Source organism: Heloderma suspectum, chromosome 11 (assembly GCF_057233095.1).
Source record: "Heloderma suspectum isolate Gila_16-S chromosome 11, 16-S_ref, whole genome shotgun sequence".
Lineage (NCBI taxonomy): Eukaryota > Metazoa > Chordata > Lepidosauria > Squamata > Helodermatidae > Heloderma > Heloderma suspectum.
In genome coordinates this window covers 27,830,850-27,843,735 of record NC_139468.1, presented here as the reverse complement: position 1 = coordinate 27,843,735, position 12,886 = coordinate 27,830,850, and the positions used below count along the sequence as shown (strand labels likewise).

Genomic DNA, 12,886 nt, shown 5'->3' with positions numbered 1-12,886 from the left:
GAGGCTGACTGATGGTTTATTGAGCCCAGTATGCTGTTCCTGGTAGTACTGTGTCCAGTGGCAGAAAACATACCTGGAGAGAGGCCGTGGCTCAGTGGTGAAGCAACCTGGTGCCCTCCAAAGTACAACCCTATCATTCCTGATGGGATTTGGAGTTCAAAGTATCTGGAAGGTGCCAGGTTGGGGAAAGTTGCTTTACAACCTGAGAGTCCTCCTGGATCAGACCAAGGGTGTCTCTACATTAAAGGAAAACCCACAGCCCTACCATTGCGGAGCCTTTCCGCATTTACCACAGACTACCAGGGGAGATAAGATAGCGCTCTTTAAGTACTTGAAAGGTTGTCGGAGAGAGGAAGGCCAGGATCTCTTCTCGATCATCCCAGAATGCAAGACACGGAATAATGGGCTCAAGTTACAGGAAGCCAGATTCCGGCTGAACATCAGGAAAAACTTCCTGTTAGAACAAAACGACAATGGAACCAATTACCTAGCAAGGTAGTGGGCTCTCCCACACTGGAGGCATTCAAGATGAGGCTGGACAGCCATCTGTCAGGGATGCTTTGCCTTGGATTCCTGCACTGCGCACAGGGTTGGACTAAATGGTCTTATAGGCCCCTTCCAACCCTACTCTTCTATGATTCTACCAGATGATGACCGCGTGATTGCTGAGAGGGGAAGTTTTTAATTTTCAAAGTTTCATAGATCTCAGTGAAACAGCCCCATCTACTGGCTGTTTTAATAGTGCAACAATGAATGTATATGGCAGGGAAAATCCAGGATATTTAAACAGCTCATTATCTCTGGATCTTTTTAACATGGAATAACCGGGAAATACCACTGGATGTGCCCTGGAGGCTGATGAAGTCATGAAAAGGACCCGCAAACTTCCGGGAGTGACCCACCACAAATGCATGATAAAAGCCTTGTGTGATGGCCTATCTAGTCCACATCTCTGCTTCTCAGAGAGGTCAACCAGAGGCCGCCTCTGGAAAACTCCAAAGACAGGATACGAGGGCAACATCCCATTCCTGCTGTTGCTCCCCAACAACTGGTATTCAGAGCCCTGCCATCTCTGATCCTGGAGATAACATATAACCATCATGTCTAGTAGCCACCGATAGCCTTATCTTCCATCAATTAGCCTAATCCTCCTTTAAAGCCATCTTAGCCAGTCACCATATCCTGCAGCAAATAAGATAGTTTAACTATGTGCTGTCTGAAGAACTACTTCCTTTTCTCTGTCCCAGATCTCCCACCCTTTGCTTGCTGTGGAGTAGCCAAGGTGGAATCTCCCAAAATAACCCCTGTGCAACCTTATTCTCTGAGATAGGAACGGAGTCGTATTGTCCAAAGAGTTGGATCAAGACACGCAGCTTTCATGGGCTTAAGCTACTCCCTGGAGCGTTATTGCTCACCGGTCTTTTTATAGCAGAAGGTCTTTAGAGTTTAATCTCACTTCCTGCCACTCCACAGCAAATGGGCCAAGCTGAAAACCAGGCTCCAAACAGCCAGTTCAGAGAAGCTGGTGCAGCTCCCATAGCCAAGCCGGAAAAAAAGAAACAGAGCTTGGGCAGGAGATCAAGTCACTGCCTGTGCTGCTGCCCTGGCTGGCTTGGGATGATCTCATCCTCCATCAATGCACTGCCACGAGGTATAGCCAGGGAGGAGGGGATGCCCCTAGGAAGGAGAGACATCGCTTCGCATCCAACTCAAAGCACCAAGGACCGGGAGTATTTAACTGCCCTCCGAGTCCCTCTGCCCTGTCTCCCAAACCCTCACTAGCAGTTCTGGATCAAGGCCCCATGTAGTGCAACAGCCAAGCTGCTACAGCAGCCTCCCCCAATGGGCTGGGGTGATGGGAGTTGTAGTCCAATGCTGCTGGAGGGCGCGGGTTGGGGGGGCTGTGCTACAGTAAACACTGGACCTCTTCAAGTACAAGAGATGGTTGCATGAAGATGCTCTAACACTCAGCAGGGCTGCATCCGCACCACAGTTCCACGGAAGCATTCAAAAATGCGCTGAAGGAGATATTGCCTACAGAATTAAGATCCTTGAGAAAGTCTGTTTTCAGGGTTTGTTTGTTTGTTTGTTTGTTTTCTAAAAAGACCCAAGTTTCTAGCACTTAAGGCTGGAAAAATATATTTGAATATATGGCAAAAATGCCTGCTGAGGTGTCAGAAGCCAGAGGCATGGCTGATTTCCAGTGCTTGCAGGCTGAACGTCAGAGGCCTCGATAGCATCTTGTCTACCATACTTAAAGATGAGAAACAGTAAGAATGTAATTAGTCACATTCGCTTAGTTTTCCTAATTTTTATCCAGGTCACAGATTCAGCTTTTCTTGGATCATGTGGATGAATTTAAATGTTTTGTTTCATTTTATTATTTATTTATTCTATTTATGAGTCCCACTCTAGCCAAAGCTCTCCGGGCCACATATATAATAAAAGCAAAACCAAACAACAACAACAATAAAACACATTAAAAAGTATTCTTTAAAAAGCAACAGCAACAAAAAACATTTAAAAGAGATAAACAACTGAGTAGCTAAAAACAGATATGTTTTTAAAATGCAGCATTACACTTATTAAAAATAAAGCAAGCAGAAGTTGAAAATACTTTTAAAAGGCCTGAGAGAATAGAATGTATCCATTTTAGCACTCGATGCATACACAGTCCTGCCTATATCCAATATCTATGAGGTGGGGAACAGCAACACTTCCAACGATTCATTTAAAGAAAGACCCGGAGACCTGAAATGGGAGAATATCCAAACTATTACACATACAGAATAAGGAGGGGCAAAAGTAGAGATGATGTTGGGAAAAGCTTCACTTCTTGATTTCTGTCCATTCTGCAACTTTTAAAGCCAAAGCACTTCCGTGTTCAATTTTAAAAGTTTGTTTGCAAAAAAAGTTTGTCAGGACCATGTCAAGACCAGGGTTTATTCTCTCACATACACTGCAGGTGGGAAACTAATAAAGCAAAGCTAGGGATATTGTGTTATGAGTATGAATTCTTTTGTGGTTGCGAAGTTTGACAAAGCGTGTGAACGGTCACAGAGAAAGTGACTGAAAGGTATCAGAGGGGAGATTCAGAAGGACATTTCACTCCCCATAATCCTGAAAATTTACCCCAAAGTATCAGCTAGGCCAAGGGTGCAGAACATCAGGCCCTGGGGCAAAATCTGACCCACCTGGGGTCCCAATCCAGCCATCCAGCATTCCCCAGATGGCCATGACCCCTTCCTCTAGTCCCATCCTTTTCCCCCAACCACCAATCATTTGGTGATTTCCTGAGTTTGTGCCATTTTTCTCCCCACTCTACAAGTCTGGAAGTAGGGCAGCAGATGACTATAACAGACACCAATACTAAACTGGGCTCCAGTGTATCAAGATCTCAAAATTTAAGAACAAGTGTTTCCTTGACTTCCACCAGTTGAAATGGGCTCTTTCAGCAATAGCTCCATGAAAACTCTGTTTGACAGATTAATCAACCAAAACTTTAGTTGATTAATCTATTAAAACATGGGTGTAGAAGTCCCAGGGGCCAAGTTCGGCCCTCCTGGGGTCCCAATCCAGTCCTCCAGGGTTCCTCAGAGGGTCACACCTCCTTCCCTGTTTCCCCCGACCACCAATTATTTTGTGGTTTCCTATCTTTTGTGCAGTTTTTCCCCAATCTAAAAGTTTGAAATTCCTCTCCTAAGGTTCAGTTGCTGGCAGTAAGAGCTTTAAGCTAAAATATGCTGGGATTTGTGGGGGGGTTGGTCCCACCCCTTTTGCTCTCAGCCCGGCCTACATCAGAATGCGGCCCCCAAGAGCTTGTCCAAAAGGGAATTTGGCCCTCGGGCTGAAAGAGGTTCAACACCACTGAGCTAGGCCATACTTTGGCTCGGTCTTACTTGTCACCCATTATCAGTGCTGGGAACAGTCACTGGGCTTAGAGCTGTGCGCAAAGGGCCTCTCAAAATTCTCCTGCCTATTCGTGGGCAGAAAAATTGCAAGGACAATTTCACCGAATTTCTCCTAGGGGAGAAGAAATTCTCGAACCATTTCTCACAGATAGGACTCAGCATTGGCAGGGGTTGCAGACCATGTTCTTTCTTCTTTCCTAAGGGTTTTTGGTTTATAGCACTGCTTCTATAAGTGGCAACAGCATCAGCTGTGGTGAGGCTTCCACTTTTCTGAGGAAGAATTTCGAATTTCTTTTGGTGGTATTTTTGAGCTAACCTAACTCCTGCAAGGGGGCCGAGGAGGCTGTGTGTGTTTTTTCTCTCTATTACACATCTTTCCATTGCTCTGAAGCCTCCCAGGCCACCTGCACTTCCTGAACTGAAAAAGCCCCGTGGGAGGAATAGACTTATGATGTCTTCCTCAGGATGGCGTTAACCGAAGTGTGGGAAGCCAAGGATGCTACAGGCTGCCAAATAGATTATTGGACAGTGACAGACAGGGCACTCATGCACACTCCTCAGCCACCTCATAAGTAAGGTAAGCACAAGATCCCCAAACCCAACCCATGAGAATTTCTCCGAAATTTCTCCTCCTTAGAAGGGAAATTGCTTTTGAAAAGAAATTCAATCAAATTGAATGAGAATGGTCGAAAAAAATGTGGGAGAAATTTCTGGCACAGTGCTAGCTAGGCTCGTCTTGCATACAGCTGAGTTTTGCACAGAGCTGTCACATACCAGACCTCTTGCATTCCATCACTTTTCAACCCCACTATGTACATGTTTTCCCTTCTCTCTATTCATGCATATCACTTCCAGCTGAGGATAATGCTCCATGCAACTGATGAGTTAGTCCACCCTTCCCCAACCTGATGCCCTCCAGATGTGTCAGACTACAAGCCCCATCATCCCCAGTGGGGTCTGATGGGCAGTGTAGTCCAACACTTCTGGGGGGCGCCACGTTGGGGAAGACTGAACTAGTCTATGGAAGATTATACTTCGGTTAGCTATAGCTCAGTGGTAATGCACATGCTTTGTGGCATACGGGATGAGGACATGTGTGCACAGCAGAGGGCCCAGGTTCAATCCCTGTCTTTTCACGGTAGGGCTAGGAAAGATGCATCCTGGAGAACCGCTGCCAGTCAACCAGTGGAGGCGGGTGGCTCCAATCTCAGTGGGGCGATGAATCCACTATGGCTTTCAGTCAGAACCAATCAGAACTCACCTTGGAAAGCTCTTTTAGAATTCTGAGTGGTTTTGACTGAAACCAAAGTGGATTCATTGGCCCACTGGGATTGGAGCCACCAGCCTCCACTACAGTCAGCACTGGCAATAATGAACAGCATGGACCAGACTTGGTACAAGGCAATTTCCCATGTTGCTAAAGTCCCCACTTCAATCCCCGGCAACTCCATTTAGAAGGATCCAGTAGCAAGTGATGGGAAACAGCCCTGCCAGAGACCAGGGAGAGGTGCTGCCGGACAGAATAGGCAGTACAAGGCTCTAGACAAGTAGCATGACTTGGTACAAAGAAGCTTCCTGTGCTGCAATAAAATTGTTCATCTTTAGAGTGGCACAAGATTCTTCTGTGTTTGATTTAACAGTCTTAACATGACTATCTCTCTGGAATAACATGTTTGCAACTAGGGATGTACAGATGGTGTGAATTATCTCCGTCTGTGTTTTGCAGATTGGCAGGCATCTTTTGTTCCGTCATCCATTCACAGACAGATGCAAATATTTTTTTCATCATGAGGAAAAATACGCAAATAATTATGTAAGGGGGTTCATAACAATTTACATAATTTACCTTAGTATGTAACATTTCGCGTATTGTCCCCCATTCCATTCCACTTTTCCTCAGCAGAAACCTGCATATTTTCCTACGAACAAACTTGAGTAAATTTCAGGAAAGTAAAAAACCCATCCGAAAGTCCACAGACCCCACACAGCCTGAGGGGGTCACTTCGCAGAGGATTCCACAGGTTGGATTCCTAGAAATCAGAGCTCATTTTAGTCCATCTCAAATTTCTCCAGCATCCCTATTTGCAACAAGTTACACCCATGGGTGCCTCTGTATTCTTGTCCTTTCCTCCTTCCTGCTTCTGTAGGCCAAAGCAGTGCCCTTTGGTATGTACTGCTTAAATACAAGGACATTCCATGTGTCTCACAGAAATGACTGGAAAACAATGGAACAGGAATCTATCTAGTAGAGGGAGGATTAGCCACTATTGTCTATCCTGTCAGGGAAGCACTGCCTAATAATTAAAGCAAAGACATGTATCTCTGTCAGGACAGGACTGCCAGATCAGAATCAAATCCAAATTGTCGCTTTATTCGCTGTCAGGAAAGCAAGGAAATTGGATGAGCAACATAATTATCCTCCAAACCAGAGAATATTGGCTGTGTTTTGCAGAACCAGGATGTTTAAATTTGAATACATATGGGTCATATCTGCTAAAGGCTTCAAACACAGCAGGGGCTTTTTAGGTAGTGCTTCCTGAGATTGTGACTTCTCCAAATCCACCATTTTTTTCAGTTGTTACATTTGTGTCCCCACAATGTGCTTGCAGCATAGAATTTCCATGTGGCCACCCGCAGAGGTACTTAGATTCAAAATTGGAACTACATCTTCGACCACTATTAGGAGCTGGATTCCCATCTCCTAAATGCTCCAGTTCCTATCAAACTCTCCCTATAGACTCCCTAATGTTCCATGGCATATACTGGGATAGTTCACATGTCACAAGAACACAGCAACAGTCCAGGGGAGAAAGAAAAAGTCCTGCCTGGAGAGAGGTTGATTCAGTAGTAGTGGCAGCAGCAGTATTCCCCCTCCTCCTTTGCCCTTGAAGAGTTGGTAGAAGAGATTAGAATTAGTTTTACAGGAGGATTGTAGCTCAGTGCTAGAGCTCCTGCTTTGCATGCAGAAGGTCCCAGGTTCGATCCCCGGCATCTCCAGGTAGGGCTAGGAAAGATTCCTGCCTGAAACCCCGGAGAGCCGCTGCCAGTCAGTGTCAACAATACTAAACTAGACAGACCAAGGGTCTGACTCAATGATCTGGTTCACACGTAACGACAAGCTCCCATGGGTTCACTTCCTTGCCGAGCTTGTTGTAGCAATGCCAGCCGCCATTTTAAACGTGTAAGTTATGGCGGGCCCCCCGTTGTGGCTTGTTGTTACCTGCAGACCTGGCCAGGGTAGGTTGTTGGGGTGGTTAACAAACCACCCAGAACCCATGGCCTGTTTTAGGGTTTGGGGTGGTTTGTTAACCACCACCACAACCCATCCTGGCCAGGCTCGCATGTCATGACAAGCTGCAGTAGGGGCCCTACCATGGCTTGCGATGATGAGCCCTGTGGGGAAATTAGCCCATGGTGGCTTCTTGTTACATGCAAACCGGCCCAGTATAAGTCAGGTACCTATATTCCTAGAGGGCTACTAACTTAAGGAGCACCTTCTCCTATATGTTCCAGCCTAATTGCTAACATCACCTTCAGAGACTCTTCTCTGAATGCTGCTGCCCACAGCAGTGCAACTGGTGGTTACCAGGGAAAGAACCTTCTTTGTGGTGGCCCCCGGTCTGTGGAATGCCCTTACCAGGGAGATCCACCTGGTGTCTTCACTGTATACATTCAAGTGCCAGGTTAAGACCTTTCTCTTCCAACAGGCACTAAATCTTTCCTCTCTTGCTCTCATTATTAATTTTATACTGCCTCCTTAATATTTTTAATCTTTTAAACTTTTCATTTTTTTTCATTGTTGTATTTAATGTTTTGGTTGTTATTTTATTGTTGTTGTTTGGGGGGAAGGGGGCGTTCTTACTGTAAACTCTCCGGAGAGCATCTGCCAGTTGGGTGGTATATAAATGTAATTAATTAATTACTAAGGGAAGCTAACAGGGCAATACTCTATGCCCCAGGGCCTGGTGCCAAGTACCAAGGGCCATGAAAGCTACTCATCTACGCCCCCCCCCCCCACACACACACACACATTCTGTTTGTGGGTTTGGCAACTGGTGGAGGAGGGAGATTTAGTACCACTTGAGGGTTGGAGTTGACTCAGCTGCTGCTGCCAGTTGCTGAACCTAAACGAGAAACTATTGTCTTTTCTACTACTTTTTATTTTTTTTTCAAAAACAAGGGTGCAGTTTGCACCGATAGCAGCATCTGCTGGGATGTTCATTCATGCAGAATTCCATCTAAACCCCTCGAGCTGCATCTCTTCACCTCCCCCACAGTACCTGGTTGTGCTTTCCTTTGAAAAGGGCTCAGTAGTGCTGACTCTGGAAAGAATTGTTCCAAGAATTCAAGCAGATAATGCTGATTGCGTTTGGTTCAGGCCTGTACCCATCAGAGCTCTGCGATAGGAATTTAAACTGTCCCCTCCCCCGGCACCATTAGTCAGAAGTAAAAGCACGTTTCAGCAGTTGTCTTAGGAACCTGGCAAAACCTTGGTGGAAAAAGACTCCCTGTCTGTGACCATAGAGATGAGCATCGTAAGTACTGGGATATCGATATGAATGTACACCTTCATATCGTCACTCTACATTTATTATATTTTCTCCTGCCCTTCCTCCAAGGAATTCATGATGGCATGCATGGTTTCTCTCTCCCCTCTCCCATCACCAGCCCCCATACAAAGGATAAAAGATACAGCCTGCTCCAAGGTCAGCTAATAATCTTCAGGGCTGAGTGGTGGATTCAAACCCAGGACTCCCTGATCCAAGTCTGACACAATCCCAGGGAAGTCGAACCTATTTCAGCCCGAGGACCAAATTCAATTCTGGGGAAGATATGGGTGGGGAGGCAGATTCCAGTGGAGGTGAGGGCAAAATCCTAACATACCAGCATATTATAAATTAATGTTCTTACTGTCAGTAACTAAGCCATAGCAGAGGCATTCAACCTTTTAGGATTGGGCTGGGGGGAACAGTGCAAAAGCTGGGAAACCAACAAATGATTGGTGGTTTGGAGAAAGGGGGCGTGGCCAGGGGAAGGGGGCATGGCCGCTGCTCAAGGCTGCTCAAGGCTTGCTCAAGGCAGCATACATGTCATCCTCACAGCAAACCACATGAGGTGGCTTGGGCTGAGAGATAGTGCTTGGGCTGATGACACCCAGCCGAGCTTCATGGCAGAGAGGGAATTTGAACTCAGACCTCCTGTTCCTAGTCCGACACTGAAACTTTTACTCTGTGCAGCCTCAGTTCAGTCACATCGTGAGCCTTTCTCAAAGGGGAGTCTTATAAATAGCCATTTATTTGGCATTATTCACCCAAGGCAAGTACAAGCACTCCTGTGTGAACAGTAAAAAGTGGGCTTGTAAATTGGAAAAGGTTCACCAAGTATAGAATAGTGGTTCTAATTTCAGGCCTTCACCAAGACAGAAATGACTACTGTATTTGACCCACAGGCCTGAGATTCAACACCCTGCTTTATCCACTAGACCATGCTAGTTCCCCAAGGAGGGCTCCTAGAGAGAGGGGGGGGGGAGGCATTGTGCATCTAAAAAAAAAAAAGATGAAAGAAGGGGTGGGAAAACAGAAGAGGGTTGCAAGTGGAATACACCACCTTCAGGACCCCCCATAACATTGTGTGGACGAGGCAGGGTGATTGCCTGAGAAAAGCCTTGTCTGGAAGCATGACACAGCAGAAGTGAGCATAAGGTTCTTGGCTGAATTCCAAAAGCCCCCTGCAAGGGTTCAGTTAAGAGGCTTCTGGAAATTGCTACCTATCACTCCCTCAGGAGGGAGAAAGACGGAGAAGTGAAGGGAGAGGGAGAGAGAAAGCTGGCAGGGAGAGAGAGAGAGAGAGAGAGGTCTAAACCTGCCCACTCCTGGCTTTGGCTCCACCCACTACCAGTATGCCCACCTCTCCCTGACAGATTACCTGCACAGGAAAAGAGACCTGCAACAGAAAATAGGTTCCTCACCCCAGCCTATCACCATGGATAACTCCTTAAAAAAAAAAGTGTTGCTTCTGTCCCAGCTCAGAAGAGAATTTCTTGGAAGTAAGCCTCTTTAGTTTCCAAGGAACTTACTTTCCCAAAGTTTTAAATTCTATGTTTCCTCCCAGGAGCTCAAGGCAGCATACATGTCATCCTCACAGCAAACCACATGAGGTGGCTTGGGCTGAGAGATAGTGCTTGGGCTGATGACACCCAGCCGAGCTTCATGGCAGAGAGGGAATTTGAACTCAGACCTCCTGTTCCTAGTCCGACACTGAAACCTTTACTCTGTGCAGCCTCAGTTCAGTCACATCGTGAGCCTTTCTCAAAGGGGAGTCTTATAAATAGCCATTTATTTGGCATTATTCACCCAAGGCAAGTACAAGCACTCCTGTGTGAACAGTAAAAAGTGGGCTTGTAAATTGGAAAAGGTTCACCAAGTATAGAATAGTGGTTCTAATTTCAGGCCTTCACCAAGACAGAAATGACTACTGTAAATATAGCTAGTAAAAATTGGTGTTGGCTAGCAACAGTTGCAGATATATATATATATATGTAAGGCTTCTGTACGGAAATGCAATTAATGGTGCCATCTTATGCATGTTTAGGCAGAAAAAAAAGTCCAACAACTTCCAGCATTCCTGGGCCAGCCATGGCTGGCTGGGGAAGGGTTTTCTGGTGCACTGAAACTGCCCTTGCCCACCCAGGATTGTGCCTATCTAATCTGGATGGTCTTTCATATTTTAGAGCCCCAAAACCTCCATGAACTGGGGTCCCAGCTGAACAGAGCAAAACAACAACACAGATCTAGATCACTTGAAACCTTAAGTTGGTTGAGATCTGTGTTGTTGCTTTTAGCTTCTCAGCCTGTTCTTGACAACAAGGCTCAGCCATGAAAATGCAAAACTGAGTATGTAAAGAGTGCCTTTCAACCCCGAATAACTACAGCTGCACATCTGGACAAAGCTTCCAGGTAACAGTTTCCAGGCAAGATTAAGTCTGGGGAAGAGCCATAGCTCAGTGGTACACTGCTTTGCACTGCTTTGCATGCAGGAGGTCCCTGGTTCAATCCCCAGCATCTCCAGGGAGGGCTTCTGTCTGAAAATCTAAACGGCTGCTGCTGAAAGAGACAAGGCAACTTCCTATATTCCTAAACTCTTTTTAGAAATTAACCATTGTACTAATCTTCCCCACTCCCACAATTCTACTGACAACATTCACACCCCTCACCCACAGCATCTGAAAGACTCTCAAGGCTGCAATCCTGTAACACTTAGCTGGGAGTAAGTCACTCTGAACTCAGTGGGGCTTATTTCTGAGTAGACATGGATGGGATTGCAGTGTGACTCAAAGAAACACACATATACCTCTGTGCCAACCTTCCTCACCCTCCAGCTGTTTTGGACTCCAGCTCCCATCAGCCCCAGCCAGTATGGCAAATGGTCAGGGATGATGGGTGTTGTAGTCCAAAACATCTGGAGGGTGCCAAGTGGGGGAAGACTGATTCTAAACCCTGGAAATAGGATGGTATTAAAAAAAAAATCACAAGAACAAAAAGATACATCCATAATGCAACCAAAGTAGAAAAATAAGTCATTTGTCCCCAGAACAATCTCAAATTCTTACAGCAGACCCCTTTGGCTTTCATTCCATTGAGATGATTGAGGAAACACAGCAAACCTCCTTTGATCCACACCATGTTGTACACATTGTAAAACATTGGTCTGGTGATCTCCAGTGCTGTGGGGTGGGGGTAATTTGGCTGAAGTTCTCATTTCAGTACCCCCCCCATCACACACACTCACCTTGTAATTTGGGCATGGGGGCAATTCCTACAAGACCCCTGACTAGGTCTTCACTTTTGTTAGGACTCACTAAAGTCCCACACAGACACACAAGGATACACACATTTTAACTCAGGAGAGGGCAAAGGTTGATCTCCAGGTTTTTTTGGACTTCAACTCCCAGAAGCCCCTGCCAGCAAGGCCAATAATCAGGAATGTTGGGAGTTGAAGTCCAAAAAACCTGAAGATCTACTTTCTTCCCACCCGTGCCTTAAACAAGATAAAAATAACGCCAGAGCTTAGCGCGGGCCCTTGTGAAGTACTCATGACGATCAGAGCATCTCTGGAACACGTGCAGAGTGCTTTTCCGATCCGCACCAAGTCACCCACATCTTCCACACAGGGTTGCGCTGTAAAGTTTATATGTGTGCGCGCGCGCGCGCGAATGTATGTAATGGTTTTACGATGTGTGCGCGTGAAAGGGTGGTTAGAAGGTTGTACGAGGCATGAAGTTTTGTGGAAAGAAGGGGATGGATCCGGGGGGGGGGGTTGCTCGGTTTGGAGAGCGAGCGAAGCCCCGGCACTTCTTCTCCCCGTATCCACGAAGCCCCGTGCGCGCCAGCCCCCCGCCACCATCACCCCCAGTGACAGCGCGGAGCGGTCTGGAGCCAAGAGGGAGAGAGGGGAGGGAAAGGAGGAGGAAATCGGCGCCTACTCACAGCTGACCGCCACCAGCAGCGACACGACGAGCCAGGGGCCCAGCCAGAGCTGCAAGGCGCTGGATCCCTTCATGGCGCTCCCTCCCCGGGCTGGACTGGCTCCGTCCCGACCTGCTCCGCTCGCTGTCCTCGGGCTGTTTGGTGTTTTGCTCTTCGCAGAGATTAGCCCGAGTCAGTGAATGACTCAGTTCATCCAAAGCAAGCAGCCCGCCCCCTCTTTCCCCCTCGGGCTCAGCCTGCCAATTACGCCCCGGCCGCCACGTGCTCCAGCTGGCGGGCCAATGGCGAGCGGCACCGAAAGGAGGCCAAGCGGGAGCCGCCGCCGCCCTCCAAAGCGCGTTGGCCCTCCTGCGCCTGAATGAATGGGTAGAGGCGGGCCGGCTCGGGCTGGTGGGCGCGTAGCCGCCGACATTCGACAGCCGGCGCTTGCAGTGGGCAGCCTCCGGCGTTAGTCCTACTCAGAGTAGACCCACTGAAATGAATGGGAGG

At 47.1% G+C, this 12,886-nt stretch overlaps 1 protein-coding gene across 2 annotated transcripts in view; it reads right to left on the bottom strand.

Annotated features, from left to right (window-relative positions):
- MFGE8 (milk fat globule EGF and factor V/VIII domain containing) overlaps positions 1-12,612 on the bottom strand; it is a 37,642-nt gene extending 25,030 nt beyond the window's left edge. For both annotated transcript variants that reach the window (XM_084817291.1, XM_084817292.1), the window contains exon 1: positions 12,398-12,612. In XM_084817291.1, the coding sequence (XP_084673417.1) occupies positions 12,398-12,470 (73 nt within the window). In that variant the 5' untranslated portion in view covers positions 12,471-12,612. The remainder of the gene's footprint in view (positions 1-12,397) is intronic.
- Positions 12,613-12,886: the final 274 nt, after the last annotated feature.